At 45.7% G+C, this 21696-nt stretch overlaps 1 protein-coding gene across 1 annotated transcript in view; it reads right to left on the reverse strand.

The window, feature by feature from the left end:
• The window catches only part of LOC135057021 (zinc finger protein 585A-like), a 180088-nt gene that overhangs the window by 113418 nt on the left and 44974 nt on the right, over nt 1–21696 (reverse strand). The window contains exon 4 of the mRNA XM_063962884.1: nt 16476–18113. Within this exon, the coding sequence (XP_063818954.1) occupies nt 16476–18113 (1638 nt within the window). The remainder of the gene's footprint in view (nt 1–16475; nt 18114–21696) is intronic.

Here is a 21696-nt window from a genome sequence, read left to right on the forward strand (position 1 = left end):
GGTATGAATCTCGCCACTATCTGTGTATTTCCTTCTCTCGTAGTAAGTCGTCTCCTCGGGCACAGTTTCTAGACTGAGTCTGGTAGGAGGGGCAAAGAGGGAGGAGCCAGCCTACACTGTTAAACTCTTAACATGCCAATGGCTCCTGGTGGACCCGTCTATACCCCATGGTCCTAATATGGACCCCAGCATCCTCTACGGACTACGAGAAAAGGATTTACCGGTAGGTAATTAAAATCCTATTTTCATCTCTCCATTCTAGCAAATCTACTGGTCCGCATGGGGACTCGGCCGAATGTTATAAAATGTTGAAACATTATATAATTCCGGTCCTCTGTGAACGTTTTAATTGTATTCAAACAGTAACAACTTTATTTCCTAATTTTAATCAGGCATTTACCACCCTTATCCCCAAACCAAATAAAGACCTAACACCCTGTAACCCTAATCAATGTGATTATAAATTAATAGACAAATTAATGGCTGATCTTACAGTCCCTTTAATCATCCTTAATAACGGACCATCAACTTTGGTATGTCGGGGAAGACACTCGGTAAAAGGTATACGACCTGCAAGTGCGGCAGTTATGGCTACTACACTCAAATCAGATTATCCTAGTCTCCTTTTATACCTTGACGCGACCAAAGTGTTTGACATGGTTTCATGGACATACCTTAATGATATATCGGTCAAGAGAGTATTCGGACTTACTTTCAGCAACATGATAACATTTTTCTATAACCAACCTACTACCTCTTTATTACTAAATGGTCTGCTGGGGGATCCATTAGTCATGCACAGGGGCACAAGACAGGGGTGTCCTTTATCACCCATACTGTTCATTTTGACTCTAGATCCAATGCTTAGGATACTACAAAATTGACCCTCTTTCCAGGGGATCAAGATCGGTCAATACAGTTAAAATATCAGTCTTTGCAGATGATGTCCTCTTATATGTGTCAAACCCAAGAGACCTTTGTGCCTTTGATGGAGTGAATAACAGAATTTGGTTTAACTTCAGGCTTTCAGGTCAACTTTGAAAAATCCACAACTCTGCATCTTCTACCAGGTTTCAAATGACCTGCATGGTCTAGTACTATCCCAATCACATGGGCAACCAAATCTATTACTTATATAGGGCTACAAATCCCCAAAATATTACATACTTGTATAATTACAACCTGAAAACAATCTCACATAGTATTCAGGAGGATACCATGAGATGGCGCAAACTCCCTTTACCTTACATGGGGTGAGCCAACCTGGTTACACTGATCCTATTTCCGAGACTGCTGTACTCTCTTCACTCCTTACCTATTATTATAACAAGAGACACTCTAGAGATTGGGGGCATGATTAGAACATTTATTTGGCATGGTAAGAAGGCAAGAATAAGCCTTGTGACAGTTCAGCAGACCAAGGATAATGGAGGCATTTACCTACCTAACATCACTACTTACAGTCATTCGGCTCATTTACCCTATAAGAGATTGGCTGCACAATACAGATATATACACCAGCATAGCTTTACAATCAGCCTTTTTGGAAGGGATTAGTTTGACCAAATTTTTACATCTACATGACAGTGAAATACCCCTCTCTGCCCAAAACAATCCTTTATTAATATCAACCAGAAGACTGTGGCATATTCTCCAACATAAAAATCTTTTGAAACCAGCTGCATCTCTTTTTCTGCCCTTAACTAATCATCCTGGTTTTCAGCATGGAGAAGCAAGACACCCCTTCACTTTATAGTCACTATAAGACCTCACGTGTTCATCAATTCACGATCCATCCACTAGACTAGGCATTCCCAACCACGGTCCTCAAGGCACACTAGCAGTGCAGGTTTTAGTGATATCCAACCTTCAGCACAGGTGACTTAATTGGTAGCTGAGCTATTTTGATTTAACCATCTTTGTTGCAGCCTGGATATTACTAAAACCTGCGCTGTTGGTGTGCCTTGAGGACCGTGGTTGGGAATGCCTGCACTAGACAACCATTATTTTCCCAAGCTGCCACCTGTTGTCGGTTGAAAAACTCAAGCGACTAGGTTCTGGGATACATTGTGTTAAATATGGAGACTGACACAGGACATATTAAAAAGAATAAGCATTTATTTATCTAAGATACAATATTGAAAACCTGCAAATAACAAGTTATACTCAGTTATATCTCAGATGTTTTAAGATCTGTCCCAGATGATGGTCATCGATTAAGTACTTTAATAATCCAGGGTCCCACCTAATAACTTTGTCGCAAGTTAAAAGCTGGAGGGCATTTGTAGAATTCTAGGTCCGCTGCAGCCAGACCCAGATTCAATCAGAACTCACTGCTATGTGTAAGTGTCTAGGCTTTATACCCCTGCAAGGATACGCTAACATTGTCTTACCAGATATTACATTGCCCCAAGGGAGATAAGCCATGTAGCATTAGGTTGACTGAGTGTGTCATCTAATTTGGCCCCTTTTAGAGGGGAAGAGAATAGCAGGGGCTTGATGGCCAGTTATTGCAGGCAAGTGCAGGGTTAAAATTGATGTACAGAAGGTGGGAGGTCCAAGAGATGAGGAGGGGACGTGACCTGGAGAGAGCAAAAGGCTGAAGCACAGAAGGATTGTCCTATTTGCATGAGATCTTTCAGTCAGAAGCCAGATACATCTAGAAGGATAAGTAGTTTTCTTGGTATCTGGTATATAGATCTACACGATATATCTGTGATAGCTCAATAGTTTTATTAAATGTATGTTTATTGAGAAAGAAAAATCAAGCAGTACATATGAAATAAATGACACGGGTATAGGCACAGTATGGTAGTAGGCACAAAAGAGTCCACGCAGGGATACACAAGGTTGCTACAAAAATCAATTAGAAATCAGTGTCACATGGGAGAGCCTCAAGTAAAATGAAACAGATGAGAACCAACATACAATAAAAATACAACACATCCAGAAAACTGCGGAGGTAACATAATAAAGAAAACTTCCAAACAACCCAGTTAGAAAGGAGGTGCGTTCCCCACCAGGGTCGCCATGTTATACCATGCAGTAAGGTGAACAATTCTTCTAATCTGGTCCTTCTCAATATTACATAGCGTAACAATATAAGGCAGCCATATGTCAAAGAAGTTTGACGCCCGTGACTCAACATCCAACGAGCATTCAACCCAGTCCATTCTATAAACATGGGCAAGTCCGGAAACATACATGACAAAGAGATACGGTCAGGGTGTATCCATTTTGAGAGAATGGTTTTCTTAGCAACCGCAGCTAGTTTGGCCAATAAGCGACAGACACCCATTGTTGGTTCATTGGACCTTGAGGAAGGAAAGTGATTCCACAAAGCCCATGAAACAGTCTCAGAGAAAGGAATGTACAAGGTATCATTAATCTGGATCTCTTTCCAAAACAATTGACCAATGTCACAAGACCACAGACAGTGGAAGATATCAGCCTCCGGGAGTGAGAATATAAAACAATTAGAATTATCCAATATGCCCATTATAAAACGTAATCTGGGGGTGTAATAAGCCCTATGTAACATTTTATATTGTATTTCTACAAAAGAAGACAATATTAATTGTTTGTTCAATGAAACTGAAAGCTTAACCATAGCCTGCAAAGAAAGCTCAGGAACGGAATCCAACCACTTAACCGTACCAGTAGTAACCGCCGACAGGTCAAGTTTTTTGCTAATCTGATCATACAGCATAGAAGTGGGGAGCGGACCCCCTTTATATTCCAATACTAAAGCATCAAGAGAGTTAGTCCTATCAATTAGGGAAAGCTCCGTCATTTAAAAATATAGCTGTGGGCTTGAAAGTATGCTAACAATGGAATTGTAGCATTAGAGTATCATTCTGTGAGCTTGGACAGAGTAAGGATAGAGGATCGGTCGTCCTACAGAAATTGATGCACTGAGCGGAGTCCATGGAGGTGCTAAGTATTAAAAATAATGTCCGCACTCCCATTATGTAAATCTCAAGTATGAACTAAAAGGTAAAAATAACATCTTGGTACAAGACAAGCAAAGTCTCCTACGTAAAAGATGCCAGGTCAAAATAGGATTTTAATTACCTACCGGTAAATCCTTTTTTCGTAGTCCGTAGAGGATACTGGGGTCTACATTAGTACCATTGGGTATAGACGGGTCCCTTGGGAGCCATGGGCACTTTAAAAGTTTAATAGTCTGGGCTGGCTCCTCCCTCTATGCCCCTCCTACCAGACTCAGTCTAGAAACAGTGCCCGAGGAGACGGACATACTTCGAGTGAAGGACATACACAGATAGTGGTGAGATTCGCACCAGCTAACACATACAAGGCAAACCAAGCTAACCAGCTTGAACTCAGCAACAGTTGAAGAAAATTACTTATCCAAGTAACAATGCAGTACGTAACCAAAAACAAACAGTACTGAATCAAGTAACCACTGCAGGAAAATTAAGCGTTGGACAGGTGCCCAGCATCCTCTACTGACTATGAGAAAAGGATTTACCGGTAGGTATTTAAATACTTAATTTTCTCTTACATCCTAGAAGATGCTGGGGTCCACATTAGTACCATGGGGATGTACCAAAGCTCCCAGAATGGGAGGGAGAGCGTGGAGGCTCCTGCAGATCTGCTTGACCAAACTATAGGTCCTCAGTGGCCAACATATCGAACTTGTAGAATTTAGCAAACGTGTTTGACCCACACCAAGAAGCCGCTCAGCAAAGTTGTAAAGCAGAGACCCCCTGGGCAGCCGCCCAGGAAGAATCCACCTTACAAGTAGAGTGGGCCTTAACAGATTTTAGACACGGCAATCCTGCCATAGCATACACATGCTGGATTGCCTGCTTAGAAGCAGAACACCAAACCTTCTTGGGATCATAAAAGGACAAAGAGTCCGATTTCCTGTGACAAGCAATCTTCCTCACACAGATCTTCAAAGCCCTCACAACATCCAAGGACTTTTATGTAATTGAGGAGTCAGTAGCCACTGGCACCACAATAGGTTGGTTGATATGAAAAGCTGACACAACCTTTGGAAGGAACTGCTGATGCATCCTGAGCTCAGCTGTATCTTCATGGAAAATTAAGTAGGGGCTTTTACAGGACAAAGCCCCCAATTCCGACACACGTCTAGCAGAAGCTAAGACCAACAATGTGACAGCCTTCCATATGAGGAACTTGACCTCAACATCCTGTAAAAGGTTCGAACCAATCCAATTTCAGGAACTGCAACACCGCGTTAAGATCCCAGGGTGCCGTAAGAAGGACTCCACTGGCAGAAATACCCTCTGCACTTCCATGTCGAGGATCATCCCCAGGAAAGATAATCTCCTTGTCGGCTCCAAATGTGACTTTGGAAGATTCAGGATCCATCCATGATCCCTGAGCAGTCGAGTCGTGAGAGTAATGGACTGTAACAACCTCTCCCTGGATGATGCCTTTATCAGATCATCCAGATATGGAATTATGTTCACTCCTTGTCTGCGGAGTATCATCATCTCTGACATCACCTTGGTGAACAACCTCGATGCCGTGGAGAGGGCGAATGGCAGTGCCTGGAACTGATAGTGACAGTCCAAATCTGAGATAAGCCAGGTGTGACAACCAAATCGGAATGTGGAGGTACGCATCCTTGATATCTATGGATACCATGAACTCCCCCTCCTCCACACCTGAGATCGCCACTCTCAGAGACTCCATTTGAATTCCCTCAGATAAGGGTTTAATGACTTCAGGTTCAAAATCGGTCTGACTTAACCGTCCGGTTTCGGTACCATAAATAGGTTTGAATAGTAACCCTTGCTATCTTCCTCACACAGATCTTCAAAGCCCTCACAACATCCAAGGACTTTTATGTAATTGAGGAGTCAGTAGCCACTGGCACCACAATAGGTTGGTTGATATGAAAAGCTGACACAACCTTTGGAAGGAACTGCTGATGCATCCTGAGCTCAGCTGTATCTTCATGGAAAATTAAGTAGGGGCTTTTACAGGACAAAGCCCCCAATTCCGACACATGTCTAGCAGAAGCTAAGACCAACAATGTGACAGCCTTCCATATGAGGAACTTGACCTCAACATCCTGTAAAAGGTTCGAACCAATCCAATTTCAGGAACTGCAACACCGCGTTAAGATCCCAGGGTGCCGTAAGAAGGACAAAGGGAGGCTGGACGTGCAGAACCCCTTTCAAGAAAGTCTGAACTTCAGGGAGGGCAGCCAATTGTTTCTGGAAAATAGATAAGGCCAAAATTTGGACCTTTATGGATCCCAAACACAGGCCCACACCTGCTTGCAGGAAGAGAAACTATCCAAGTTGAAACTCCACCGGAGGAAACTTCTTAGATCCACACCAAGACACATTTTTTCCAAATGCGAAGGTAATGTTTAGATGTTACTCCTTTCCTAGCCTGTATCAGGGTCGGAATAACCGTGGTTGGAATGCCTTTCCACGTTAAGATCTAGCTTTCAACCTCCATGCCGTCAAACAAAGCCATGGTAATTCTTCATAAGCGAATGGCCCCTGTTGTAACAGGTCCTTGCTAAGAGGAAGAGGCCTTAGATTTTCCAGCGGTAACTCCAGAAGATCCGTGTACCAAGCCCTTCTTGGCCAGTCCGGACCAATGAGGATCGCCTGAACTTTTGTCCTTTTTATTAGTTTGAGAATCCTCAGGATGAGTGGAAGTGGAGGGAATACATACACCGACTGGAAGAACCACTGAGTTACCAGTGCATCCACCGCCACTGCCTGTGGGTCTCTCAACCTGGAACAGTACCTGCGAAGCTTCTTGTTGAGGCGTGAGGCCATCCCGTCTACCTGAGGTACGCTCCAAAGACTTGTCACCTCTGCAAACACCTTGGGGTGGAGTCCCCACACTCCTGGATGGAGATCGTGTCTGCTGAGGAAATCCGCTTCCCAGTTGTCTACTCCCAGAATGAAGATTGCCGACAGCGCCATTGCATGCTTTTCTGCCCAGAGGATTTTCGTTACCTCTGACATTGCCGCCCTGCTCTTCGTTCCGCCTGGTCAGTTTATGTAGGCCACCAGTGTCACATTGTCCGACTGCACCTGAATGGCCTGATCTTGCAGAAGAAAAGAAAGATAATCTCCTTGTCGGCTCCAAATGTGACTTTGGAAGATTCAGGATCCATCCATGATCCCTGAGCAGTCGAGTCGTGAGAGTAATGGACTGTAACAACCTCTCCTTGGATGATGCCTTTATCAGATCATCCAGATATGGAATTATGTTCACTCCTTGTCTGCGGAGTATTATCATCTCTGACATCACCTTGGTGAACAACCTCGATGCCGTGGAGAGGGCGAATGGCAGTGCCTGGAACTGATAGTGACAGTCCAAATCTGAGATAAGCCAGGTGTGACAACCAAATCGGAATGTGGAGGTATGCATCCTTGATATCTATGGATACCATGAACTCCCCCTCCTCCAGACCTGAGATCACCACTCTCAGAGACTCCATTTGAATTCCCTCAGATAAGGGTTTAATGACTTCAGGTTCAAAATCGTCCGGTTTCGGTACCATAAATAGGTTTGAATAGTAACCCTTGCTTTCCAGATGAGGTGGAACTGGAACAATTACATTTGCCTTTTCCACTTTTTTGAATGGCTTCCTGTAGGATAGCCCTTTCTGTCAGCAAAGCTGGTAAGCTTGATTTGAAGAATCTGTGAGGTGGGAGCTCTGGAAACTCCAGTCTGTACCCCTGGGACACAACATCCTGTACCCAGGGATCCAGGCCTGATGACACCCAGATGTGACTGAAATGTCTGAATCTCGCTCCCACCTGCCCGCTCTCCAGGCAGTGAGGTCCACCGTCATGCTGAGGATTTTTAGGAAACGGAGCCGGGCTTCTGTTCCTGGGAACCTTCGGTACAGGTTTTCTGGATTTTCCCCACCCACTTCTGAAGTCGTAGGAAGCTTGGACTTCTTAACCTTTGTGGTCCGAAAGGACTGCATAGTAAACAGAAAAAGGTTTCTTCGGGTTCTGCATGGCTGAGGAAAGAAAGGTTGACTTACCCGCGGTTGCCGTGGAGATCCACCCATCCAATGCCTCCCCAAATAGAGCCTGACCTGTGAAGGGTAGGTTCTCCACACTTCTCCTGGACTCTGTGTCTGCAGACCACTGGCGCAGCCAGAGTCCCATGCATGCCGAGACAGCCATGGAAGACGTCCTTGCATTTAGATGACCCAGGTCCTTCATGGCCTCCACCATGAAACCCGCTGAATCCTGTATGTGACGTAAAAACATTTCAATGTCACTTCTATCCATAGAATCTAATGACTCTAGTTATGTGCCTGACCACTTTATTATGGCTTTAGAAATCCATGCACAGGCAATAGTGGGCTGCAATGCAATCTTGCATTCTGCCGGTTCTTTCAAAGCGGTAGACCCAGGGACAGGTAAAACCACTTTTTTTGACAGTCTAGATACAGAAGCGTCTACTATAGGCGGGTTTTCCCACTTTTTCCTATCCTCTGGAAAAACTAGAACCCTTTTAGGGATCTGGAATTCTTTTTCCTAATGTTTTCCCAGGAATTTTCAAATAATGCGTTTAATTCCTGAGACGCAGGGAAGGTCAGGGAGGCTTTATTATCCGTAAAGTAAGCCTCCTCGACCTGCTCAGGTGCTTTGTCCGTAATGTGTAACACATCCCTAATGGCATCAATCATGAGCTGCTCCCCCCTGGCCAGGGATGCCTCACATCACTGTCTCCCGTATCAGAGTCGGTATCCACCTCAACTTGCATAATCTGGGCAAGAGCACGCTTCTTTGGGCATATACCAGGGGATTTTGATGAGGTAGTGAGAACAGAACCAGACAAAACCTCCAGATAAATTCAAAACCTGTGTTTCAGTCTCATTATGTGCTATCCTAGTAGAAATCTGGGATATCATTCCCTTTATGGAAGCCACCCACTGGTGTTCGGATTTCGAAGGCTGAGACATATTACATTCCTGAGTACATGGAATGGATTACTCTGAGGAAGATACATATTCTGCAGCACAAGACACAGAGTCCCTGGACATGGTACTGTGAGAAACTATACACACACACACACAGGAAAATGTCAGTTTCTCCCAAGTACCTTCAGAGAAACAGAGTTAATGGAGCCAGCACCCACACAGCGCCCCAGTAGGCAGTTATAGAATAAGTGCCTGGCGCTGACTGTGCACCCGTAATAGACCACACAGTTATAATGAATATACACTCTCCCTCCCTCTATAACCCGCTGGTACCGCACAGGATAGCTGGAGTACTGTGGAGGGGCAGCGTTCCCGGTCAGCGCCTCAGTGTGATGATCTGCAGGGAGAAAATGGTGCTGGTGAGCTGATGGGTCTGCTATGAGAAGCTCCGCCCCCTAAAATGGTGCGTCTTCCCGCACTTTGATTATACAGGTCTGAAGTAAATGATCGCTGGCAGCAGACAGAGTCCCTGATAGCTTAGAAGTGACCAGTGTTAGGGTATTGCACTGGCCCAGGGGGCCCCTCCCAGCGCCACACCATAGTACCACTGAGCCCACTGGAGTGCAGCTTCAGTACTGTGCTCCCACCATGATGCCGCCATTCTCACCAGCTCCCCGCTTGTCGGGTCGATGGTGCCCTACTCACCATCGTAATTTTCTGGCTTGGTTAGGAGGTAGCAGGAGTGAGCGGTCGCATCGGGGACTAGAGATCATCACCCTCAGGAGCTTAGTGTTCTGTTAGCAGAGATAGTGGCCATTAACCTCAAGGGTTTGACACTACCCCCCCCCCCCTAAGTCCCACGAAGCAGGGAGGCTGTTGCCAGCAGCCTCCCTGTGCCTAACATATCTTAAAAAAATAAGAATTTACTTACCGATAATTCTATTTCTCGTAGTCCGTAGTGGATGCTGGGGACTCCGTAAGGACCATGGGGAATAGCGGCTCCGCAGGAGACTGGGCACATCTAAAGAAAGCTTTAGGACTATCTGGTGTGCACTGGCTCCTCCCCCTATGACCCTCCTCCAAGCCTCAGTTAGGATACTGTGCCCGGACGAGCGTACACAATAAGGCAGGATCTTGAATCCCGGGTAAGACTCATACCAGCCACACCAATCATCCCGTATAACTTGTGATCTGAACCCAGTTAACAGCATGATAACAGAGGAGCCTCTAGAAAAGATGGCTCACTACAGCAATAACCCGATTTTTTTTTGGTAACAATAACTATGTACCAGTATTGCAGACAATCCGCACTTGGGATGGGCGCCCAGCATCCACTACGGACTACGAGAAATAGAATTATCGGTAAGTAAATTCTTATTTTCTCTAACGTCCTAAGTGGATGCTGGGGACTCCGTAAGGATCATGGGGATTATACCAAAGCTCCCAAACGGACGGGAGAGTGCGGATGACTCTGCAGCACCAAATGAGAGAACTCCCGGTCCTCCTCAGCCAGGGTATCAATTTTGTAGAATTTTACAAACGTATTTGCTCCTGACCAAGTAGCTGCTCGGCAAAGTTGTAAAGTCGAGACCCCTCGGGCAGCCGCCCAAGATGAGCCCACCTTCCTTGTGGAGTGGGCATTTACAGATTTTTGGCTGTGGCAGGCCTGCCACAGAATGTGCAAGCTGAATTGTACTACAAATCCAACGAGCAATAGTCTGCTTAGAAGCAGGAGCACCCAGCTTGTTGGGTGCATACAGGATAAACAGCGAGTCAGTTTTCCTGACTCCAGCCGTCCTGGAAACATATATTTTCAGGGCCCTGCCAACGTCTAGCAACTTGGAGTCCTCCAAGTCCCTAGTAGCCGCAGGCACCACAATAGGTTGGTTCAGGTGAAACGCTGAAACCACCTTAGGGAGAAACTGAGGACGAGTCCTCAATTCCGCCCTGTCCGAATGGAAAATCAGATAAGGGCTTTTTCAGGATAAAGCCGCCAATTCTGACACGCGCCTGGCCTAGGCCAGAGCCAACAGCACGACCACTTTCCATGTGAGATATTTTAACTCCACAGATTTAAGTGGTTCAAACCAATGTGACTTTTGGAATCCAAAAACTACATTGAGATCCCAAAGTGCCACTGGAGGGACAAAAGGAGGCTGTATATGCAGTACCCCTTTTTCAAACGTCTGAACTTCAGGGACTGAAGCTAGTTCTTTTTGGAAGAAAATTGACAGGGCCGAAATTTGAACCTTAATGGACCCCAATTTCAGGCCCATAGACACTCCTGTTTGCAGGAAATGTAGGAATCGACCCAGTTGAATTTCCTCCGTCGGGCCTTACTGGCCTCGCACCACGCAACATATTTTCGCCAAATGCGGTGATAATGTTTTGCGGTTACATCCTTCCTGGCTTTGATCAGGATAGGGATGACTTCATCCGGAATGCCTTTTCTCCTTCAGGATCCAGCGTTCAACCGCCATGCCATCAAACGCAGCCGCGGTAAGTCTTGGAACAGACAGGGTCCTTGCTGGAGCAGGTCCCTTCTTAGAGATAGAGGCCACGGATCCTCCGTGAGCATCTCTTGAAGTTTCGGTTACCAAGTCCTTCTTGGCCAATGCGGAGCCACGAATATAGTGCTTACTCCTCTCCATCTTATCAATCTCAGTACCTTGGGTATGAGAGGCAGAGGAGGGAACACATACACTGACTGGTACACCCACGGTGTTACCAGAGCGTCTACAGCTATTGCTTGAGGGTCCCTTGACCTGGCGCAATACCTGTCGAGTTTTTCCCAATGGTTTATAATTATGTGGAAGACTTCTGGGTGAAGTACCCACTCTCCCGGGTGGAGGTCGTGCTGAGGAAGTCTGCTTCCCAGTTGTCCACTCCCGGAATGAATACTGCGGACATTGCTATCACCTGATTTTTCGCCCAGCGAAGAATCCTTAGCAGCTTCTGCCATTGCCCTCCTGCTTCTTGTGCCACCCTGTCTGTTTACGTGGGTGACTGCCGTGATGTTGTCCGACTGGATCAACACCGGCTGACCCTGAAGCAGAGGTCTTGCTAAGCTTAGAGCATTGTAAATGGCCCTTAGCTTCAGGATATTTATGTGAAGTGATGTCTCCAGGCTTGACCATAAGCCCTGGATATTTCTTCCCTGTGTGACTGCTCCCCAGCCTCGCAGGCTGGCATCCGTGGTCACCAGGACCCAGTCCTGAATGCCGAATCTGCGGCCCTCTAGAAGATGAGCACTCTGCAACCACCACAGGAGGGACACCCTTGTCCTTGGTGACAGGGTTATCTGCTGATGCATCTGAAGATGCGACCCGGACCATTTGTCCAGCAGGTCCCACTGGAAAGTTCTTGAGTGGAATCTGCCGAATGGGATTGCTTCGTAGGAAGCCACCATTTTACCAGAACCCTTGTGCATTGATGCACTGATACTTGGCCTGGTTTTAGGAGGTTCCTGACTAGCTCGGATAACTCCCTGGCTTTCTCCTCCGTGAGAAACACCTTTTTCTGGACTGTGTCCAGGATCATCCCTAGGAACAGAAGACAAGTCGTCAGAACTAGCTGCAATTTTGGAATATTGAGAATCCAATCGTGCTGCCGCAACACTACCTGAGATAGTGCTACACCGACCTCCAAATGTTCCCTGGATCTTACCCTGATCAGGGAATCGTCCAAGTAAGGGATAACTAAAATTCCCTTCCTTCGAAGGAATATCATCATTTCGACCATTACCTTGGTAAAGCACCGGGGTGCCGTGGACCATCCATACGGCAGCGTCTGAACTGATAGTGACAGTTCTGTACCATAAACCTGAGGTACCCTTGATGAGAAGGGTAAATTTTGACATGAAGGTAAGCATCCTTGATGTCCCGAGACATCATGTAGTCCCCTTCTTCCAGATTCGCAATCACTGCTCTGAGTGACTCAATCTTGAATTTGAACCTCTGTATGTAAGTGTTCAAAGATTTTAGATTTAGAATCGGTCTTACCGAGCCATTCGGCTTCGGTACCACAACAGTGTGGAATAATACCCCGTTCCCTGTTGCAGGAGGGGTACCTTGATTATCACCTGCTGGGAATACAGCTTGTGAATGGCTTCCAAAACTGTCTCCCTGTCAGAAGGAGACATTGGTACAGCCGACTTTAGGAAACGGCGAGGGGGAGACGTCTCGAATTCTAATTTGTACCCTTGAGATATCACCTGAAGGATCCAGGGGTCTACTTGCGAGTGAGCCCACTGCGCGCTGAAATTCATTGAGACGGGTCCCCCACCGTGCCTGATTCTGCTTGTAAAGCCCCAGCGTCATACTGAGGGCTTGGCAGAGGCGGGAGAGGGTTTCTGTTCCTGGGAACTGGCTGATTTCTGCAGCCTTTTTCCTCTCCCCCTGTCACGGGGCAGAAATGAGGAACCTTTTGCCCGCTTGTCCACGAAAAGACTGCGCCTGATAATACGGCGTCTTCTCATGTTGAGAGGCGACCTGGGGTACAAACGTGGATTTCCCAGCTGTTGCCGTGGCCACCAGGTCTGAAAGACCGACCCCAAATAACTCCTCCCCTTAATAAGGCAATACTTCCAAATGCCGTTTGGAATACGCATCACCTGACCACTGACGTGTCCATAACCCTCTACTGGTATAAATGGACAACGCACTTAGACTTGATGCCAGTCGGCAAATATTCCGCTGTGCATCACGCATATATAGAAATGCATCTTTTAAATGCTCTATAGGCAAAATATATACTGTCCCTATCCAGGGTATCAATATTTTCAGTCAGGGAATCCGACCACGCCAACCCAGCACTGCACATCCAGGCTGAGGCGATTGCTGGTCGCAGTATAACACCAGTATGTGTGTAAATACATCTTAGGATACCCTCCTGCTTTCTATCAGCAGGATCCTTAAGGGCGGCCATCTCAGGAGAGGGTAGAGCCCTTACAAGCGTGTGAGCGCTTTATCCACCCTAGGGGGTGTTTCCCAACGCACCCTAACCTCTGGCGGGAAAGGATATAATGCCAATAACATTTTAGAAATTATCAGTTGTTATCGGGGGAAACCCACGCATCATCACACACCTCATTTAATTTCTCAGATTCAGGAAAACTACAGGTAGTTTTTCCTCACCGAACATAATACCCCTTTTTGGTGGTACTCGTATTATCAGAAATGTGTAAAACATTTTTCATTGCCTCAATCATGTAACGTGTGGCCCTACTGGAAGTCACATTTGTCTCTTCACCGTCGACACTGGAGTCAGTATCCGTGTCGGCGTCTATATCTGCCATCTGAGGTAACGGGCGCTTTAGAGCCCCTGACGGCCTATGAGACGTCTGGACAGGCACAAGCTGAGTAGCCGGCTGTCTCATGTCAACCACTGTCTTTTATACAGAGCTGACACTGTCACGTAATTCTTCCAACAGTTCATCCACTCAGGTGTCGACCCCCTAGGGGGTGACATCACTATTACAGGCAATCTGCTCCGTCGCCACATCATTTTTCTCCTCATACATGTCGACACAAACGTACCGACATACAGCACACACACAGGGAATGCTCTGATAGAGGACAGGACCCCACTAGCTCTTTGGGGAGACAGAGGGAGAGTTTGCCAGCACACACCAGAGCGCCATATATATATACAGGGATAACCTTATATAAGTGTTTTTCCCCTTATAGCTGCTGTATCTTTAATACTGCGCGTAATTAGTGCCCCCCTCTCTTTTTTAACCCCTTCTGTAGTGTAGTGACTGCAGGGGAGAGACAGGGAGCTTCCCTCCAACGGAGCTGTGAGGGAAAATGGCGCCAGTGTGCTGAGGAGATAGGCTCCGTCCCCTTATCGGCGGCCTTATCTCCCGTTTTTCTATGTATTCTGGCAGGGGTTAAATGCATCTATATAGCCCAGGAGCTATATGTGATGCATTTTTTGCCATCCAAGGTGTTTTTTATTGCGTCTCAGGGCGCCCCCCCCAGCGCCCTGCACCCTCAGTGACCGGAGTGTGAAGTGTGCTGAGAGCAATGGCGCACAGCTGCAGTGCTGTGCGCTACCTTGTTGAAGACAGGACGTCTTCTGCCGCCGATTTTCCGGACCTCTTCTGCCTTCTGGCTCTGTAAGGGGGGCGGCGGCGCGGCTCTGGGACCCATCCAGGCTGGGCCTGTGATCGTCCCTCTGGAGCTAATGTCCAGTAGCCTAAGAAGCCCAATCCACTCTGCACGCAGGTGAGTTCGCTTCTTCTCCCCTTAGTCCCTCGATGCAGTGAGCCTGTTGCCAGCAGGTCTCACTGAAAATAAAAAACCTAAACTAAAACTTTCACTAAGAAGCTCAGGAGAGCCCCTAGTGTGCACCCTTCTCGTTCGGGCACAGAGATCTAACTGAGGCTTGGAGGAGGGTCATAGGGGGAGGAGCCAGTGCACACCAGATAGTCCTAAAGCTTTCTTTAGATGTGCCCAGTCTCCTGCGGAGCCGCTATTCCCCATGGTCCTTACGGAGTCCCCAGCATCCACTTAGGACGTTAGAGAAACAATAAAACCAGAAAAGCTCTAGGAGCTACCGTAGCTGTAAACAGCTCCACCGGGGACATTTTCTAAACTGAGTCTGGTACGAGGGGCATAGACGGAGGAGCCAGCCCACACTATTAAACTCCTAAAGTGCCCACGGCTCCTAAGGGACCCGTCTATGCCCCATGGTACTAATGTGGACCCCAGCATCCTCTAGGACGTAAGAGAAATATGGGGTATAGAGTAGAGTAGAGTAATGGATTATCGCATAGTTCCACTGGAAAATAAGTTATCGGTAAATGTAATAAGGCAACCAAAGTAACAACAGAAACGCTTGATCAAGAGAATAACAAACATAATTGTCCACACTCCTTACCCAATCCAGTGCATATCATAGGTTTGATGTCAGGGCATAATCATGAACATTCTGGAAGTTAATGCCTCCCAGCAACGGCTGCTGCAATTTATACAGTGATATCCTGGGGCGTTTACTAGACGATATTAATTTGGTTATAGCCCTATTAATATGTGCAACAAAACGGTCAGTCAGAAAGAAAGGCAACATCTCGATTGGGTAAAGAAGTCTGGGAAAGAAGACCATCAACGGCCGATATATGATAACGGCAAATGGCGCCATTTATCAAAATCAGTCAACATTTGAGTAATAAAAGAAGTAAAACTAACCAAATAAAGAGTGGATATATCCCCTGGAAATCGGAGTACCAAATACACTAAAAAATCTGGTGCCCAACGGAAAGGGAACGAGATACCTCAATAGTTTATGTTCATGCTTCAATGAAGATTTTATAATCCAAAAAACAAAACATAGGACATAGAATAGCACCTGAAGGAACAATGCAGGGAAATGGTGAAGATGAGTCTACTCCAGAAGATTAAAATGCTTCCCCACCTGTGTGATGTCTACAGTGTGCATCAAGAGCTGATTTATATCTCACTCAGAACATGCAAATGGCCTCACCTGTGACTTCTCTGATGTCTAATCAGATGTGATTGCCGAGCAAAACATTTTCCACACTCAGTGCATGCAAAGGGCTTCTCACCTGTATGAATTCTCTGATGCATAACAAGATGTGATTTCTTTTTAAAACATGTCCCACACTCAGAACATGGAAATGGTTTCTCACCAGTGTGATTTCTCTGATGAATAACAAGATGTGATGAAGTAGTATAACATTTTCCACACTCAGAACATGCAAAGGGCTTCTCACCTGTGTGACTTCTCTGATGTATAACAAGAGTTGATTTGGAAGTAAAACATTTCCCACACTCAGAACATGAAAATGGTTTTTCACCTGTGTGACTTCTCTGATGTATTACAAGAGCTGATTTATTTGCAAAACATTTCCCACACTCAGAACATGAAAATTGCTCCTTACCTGTGTGACTTCTCTGATGTATAACAAGATATGATGCCTTAGTAAAACATTTCCCACACTCAGAACATGAAAATGGTTCCTCACCTGTGTGACTTTTCTGATGTGTAACCAGATTTAATTGCAGAGCAAAACATTTCCCACACTCAGAACACTTAAATGGTTTCTCACCTGTGTGACTTCTCTGATGTCTCACAAGTTTTGATTTAGCTGCAAAACATTTCCCACACTCAGAACATGATAATTGCTCCTTACCTGTGTGACTTCTCTGATGTATAACAAGATATGATGCTTTAGTAAAACATTTCCCACACTCAGAACATGAAAATGGTTCCTCACCTATGTGACTTTTCTGATGTGTAACAAGAACTGATTTGTGTGTGAAACATTTCCCACACTCAGAACATGGAAATGGATTCTCACCTGTGTGACTTCTCTGATGTGTAACAAGAACTGATTTGTGTGTGAAACATTTCCCACACTCAGAACATGGAAATGGTTTCTCACCTGTGTGACTTCTCTGATGTCTAACAAGAGCTGATTTGTGTGTGAAACATTTCTCACACTCAGAACATGGAAATGGATTCTCACCTGTGTGACTTCTCTGATGTGTAACAAGAACTGATTTGTGTGTGAAACATTTCCCACACTCAGAACATGGAAATGGTTTCTCACCTGTGTGACTTCTCTGATGTGTAACAAGAACTGATTTGTGTGTGAAACATTTCCCACACTCAGAACATGGAAAGTTCCCCTCACCTGTGTGACTTCTCTCATGTTGAACAAGATATGATTTCAGTGTAAAACATTTCCCACACTCAGAACATGGAAATGGCCTCTCACCTGTGTGAGTTTTCTGATGTGTAACAAGAGTTGATTTCCATGTAAAACATTTCCCACACACAGAACATGGAAATGGCCTCTCACCTGTGTGAATTCTCAGATGTGCAACAAGAGCTGATTTGCATGTAAAACATTTCCCACACTCAGAACATGGAAATGGCCTCTCATATGCCTTAGCTGACTGATGGGTAATAAGCTTTGTGTTCGGTGTAAAACATTTGGCATCTATAGAACAGGGAAACACTGTATCTACTGTCAGAGCTGTAACAGATGCACCAATATCAGAGTGATCAGGAGAACATTTCCCAGGATCAGAAGGATCAGCTGACAGGGCTGGAGGTACAATTGGGGTAATGGGGTTATCTCCTGGAGAATCCTGTCTACTGTCATCATCTTTTATTTCACAGTCCGGGGATAACATTAGATGTCCTTCTGAGATGTTCCTGCTTTTGTGTCCATCTGCTGGAAATAAAATACATTATGGAAATGTGACATTTCCTGTAACAATTTTAATCTTGTAAGGAATAATGGTAAAAAAATGGCAAATTACTATAAAATTAGTAGACAAGACCCAGGATGTTACATGGTACAATATATAATTCTATAAATGACATTGTAATCCGTACTATATTTCAATCATTGCTTTTCTGTTTAATTAAAAATACTAGGACGCTTGGACTGGAGTGCAACCTACACTGAGAGATCATGTGGGATTACTAGAGGTGACATGGGCTGTGCAGTAATATAACATTGCCTGTGCATACATATAGGTAACACTGAGATCAAGTGGAATTACTAGAGGTGACATGGGCTGTGCAGTAATAAATCGAGTTATGGTAGACCTACCCTTGATAACTCTATTTCTCCGAAGTCCAGTGTCTACAGGGTACCTTGGGATATGAGGTATCTTAAGCGGATTGGCACCAACGATCAAAGCTTTCAGCCTCCCAGAATGCAACAGGCCAGTCCCCTATATCCCTGCCTCTTGGCTCAGGCAATTCAGTTATTTTCCAAAGCTCAAGGCAGAAGCATCATAGAGAACCCTAATCAGGCGAAAAGAACACATACACACTTCCATACAAAAAGGAAGGGGTTAGTAAATGTAAGCATCCTCAAATCAGGTGCGTCAGGGTGGGATCCCCGTGGACACTATAGACTTCGGAGAAATAGAGTTATCAACGGTAGGTCTATCACAACTCGATATTTCTCCTGCATGGTCCACAGTGTAGTCCACATGGTACCTTGGGATGTTCCAAAGCAAACATTTAGTGGAGGGGATGCTCCTGATTGGACAGAATCCTTCGCCCGAATGCAGTGTCCTGAGAGGCATCAAAGGCGTAAAGTCTAATGAATGTATTGACGTAAGACCATGTGGCTTCCTCTCCCCGTATGTGGGCACCTTGAAGTACTGCCGAGAAGCCATGAGATCTCTCTCTGGCAACCCCCATATTTGTCTACCAGGCTCTGGAAGACCTCTGGGTGTAAAGCCCATTCATTTGCATGAATGGTGTGTCGCCTGAGAAAATCTGCATCCCAGTTTAGGATTCCCGGAATGAATACTGCGGACAAGGCCGGATAATGAAATTCTGCCCACCGTAGTGTGCGACTTACCTCCTTCATTGCCTTTTGACTGCGCGTTCCTCCTTGATGATTTAGGTACGCTACTGCCGTCGCATTTTCCGAACGAATCTGCACTGGCTTTTCCTGAAGAATGTCCTTCGCCTGAGGGAGAGCCAGATACACAGCCCGAAGCTCCAATATATTTAATCGGCAAGCAACTTTCTTCTTTGGTCCACTGCCCCTAAAAGCAACCCTTTTCTGAAACGGCTCCCCAGGCCAAAAGGCTGGCGTCCGTTATCAGAATCTCCCAATCCGAGATCCAAAAGGGTCGTTCTTTGTTCAGATGGGACGTCTGTAGCCACCAGGCTAATGACCTACAAACTTCCAAAGGAAGGACCAAATTCTGAATTTTAATTGTCTGATGTAACCACTTCCATTTGGAAGGAATCAGACGCAGAAGGAGCCTCAAGTGGAATTGAGTGATAATGTCGGTATTATCTTAGACCGCAAAGCTATACCTCTAATTACACTTTTACCGTTGAGCCGCTAGACTACGTGCACGTGCTACGCACTTTGTACGCTATTTGCGTACAGAGTCCTGCACGCGATACGCACTTGGCGTACACACGCCGCGCTGAGTGTACAGAGAACACACAGCGAGCGCACACACAATTAATAAACTTTAAACCTTGTTAACGATATAATGTAATATGCTTGCACTTAAAACCCTTAACAGTAAAGTACTGTAATGATGTTATACCTTTAAACTTTAAGTAGCGCTGGCGATACAAAGTACCCGCAGTGCGTACACCTTAACAATGCTTATACACCTTAAACAGGTTAAACTACTTTAAAGCCCATGCAGGAAAGTGAAAACACAACACTGATTTGTAGTTGAAACCACAGGGTTCTAAGGCCACCGTGGTTTAATTCCAAAAGATAAAAACAATACAATTTATACACTACAGGCTAACAAGTAAATCTAAACAGAATAATGGCTACAGAGAATGTACGTACGTGAGAATATTCGCAAGCGCAACCCGAATCTGGTCCTCCGCTCATCAGGTAGATAGCGTTCAGAGTCTTCTGACCGGCCAGGCAACAGTGGTCTTTTTATACACAACATGCATACACAATACAATGGTCACTGTAATCTCATTGTTCATTGGACGCAGGGACATGTCTCTACATTACAGTAAAGGTCATAGGTGGATTTGAAAGGGTGGGCGATGTCTTTCCCCAACTGCTCTTGTGGGTGGTATCCTCTGGATTCCCGCCGCATGTGTAATTTACAGTAAATACAGTTAATGTTCATATTCTACTTTTGTACATAACTATACGCAGGAGCAAGCTATCTTTCTCTAACTAACACCGGAATGTTACCCTCAAAATACCCTACAGCTGGATACTAGACATCACCTCCCAACCTTTATCTGACCCTTCCTATCATGAAAAGGCAAATCCCTTTGTCCAGGAACTGTTTAAACTAATAATACTCGCTGACATGGTCTAGGGGGGGTCTGGGACTCAGGGTCGACACACTTTAGGTCGACGCCAATTGGTCGACACACATTAGGTCGACAGGGTCAAATGGTCGACAGGGTCAAAAGGTCGACAGGGTCAAAAGGTTGACATGAGTTTTTTATGTTTTTTTGGTGTCGTTTTCTTCGTAGAGTGACCGGGAACCCGAATTAGTGCACCGCGTCCCCTCGCATGGCTCGCTTCGCTCGCCATGCTTCGGGCATGGTGCCTTCGCTCCGCTACCGCTTCGCTCGGCACACTTTACCGTTCCAATCGTAGTCCACGTGGATAGTTAAGTATGAAAAGGTTCAAAAAAAGAAAAAAATCGTGAAAAACTCATGTCGACCTTTTTCCATGTCGACCTTGTTCCTGTCGACCTTTTGACCATGTCGACCTAATGTGTGTCGACCAATTGGCGTCGACCTAAAGTGTGTCGACCTTTGTGCTGTCGACCTGGAGTCCGGATACCGTCTAGGGGAACTACTTCTAAAATGTACGCTATTTGGGTTAAATATGCAATGTTCTAATAACACTCTACACACTCACAAACCCTACCGTAAATGTGCATACCACGCGCCAAGGCGCATGGCCGTGAAAGCTCCGTTACGCAAAGTGCGGATATGCGCACGCACGTCAGAGCGAGTGCGCGCGCAGCGGACATGTGCATGGGGTTAGCACAAGGCATATACATTATATTTTTCGACTGACATGAGAATATTCCGCCATGTCGAAACCATAGATCCCATCACAAGCATCGCTGCGTGAATGGACACCCTTCGACTGTGTAAAAGCTCCCGAATCCTTGACTGTATTGTGGATATTTTGTTCAGAGGGAGAAACACCCTCTGAAGACCGGAATCCAATACAACCCCTAAGGATGACTTTTGCCCAATTTATGAGCCAGCCGTGGCTTTGTAAACAGGCAATTATCAGTTGCAGATGGCACTGGTTTCCTGGGACTGAG

The sequence above is a fragment of the Pseudophryne corroboree genome, chromosome 3, assembly GCF_028390025.1.
Source record: "Pseudophryne corroboree isolate aPseCor3 chromosome 3, aPseCor3.hap2, whole genome shotgun sequence".
NCBI lineage: Eukaryota > Metazoa > Chordata > Amphibia > Anura > Myobatrachidae > Pseudophryne > Pseudophryne corroboree.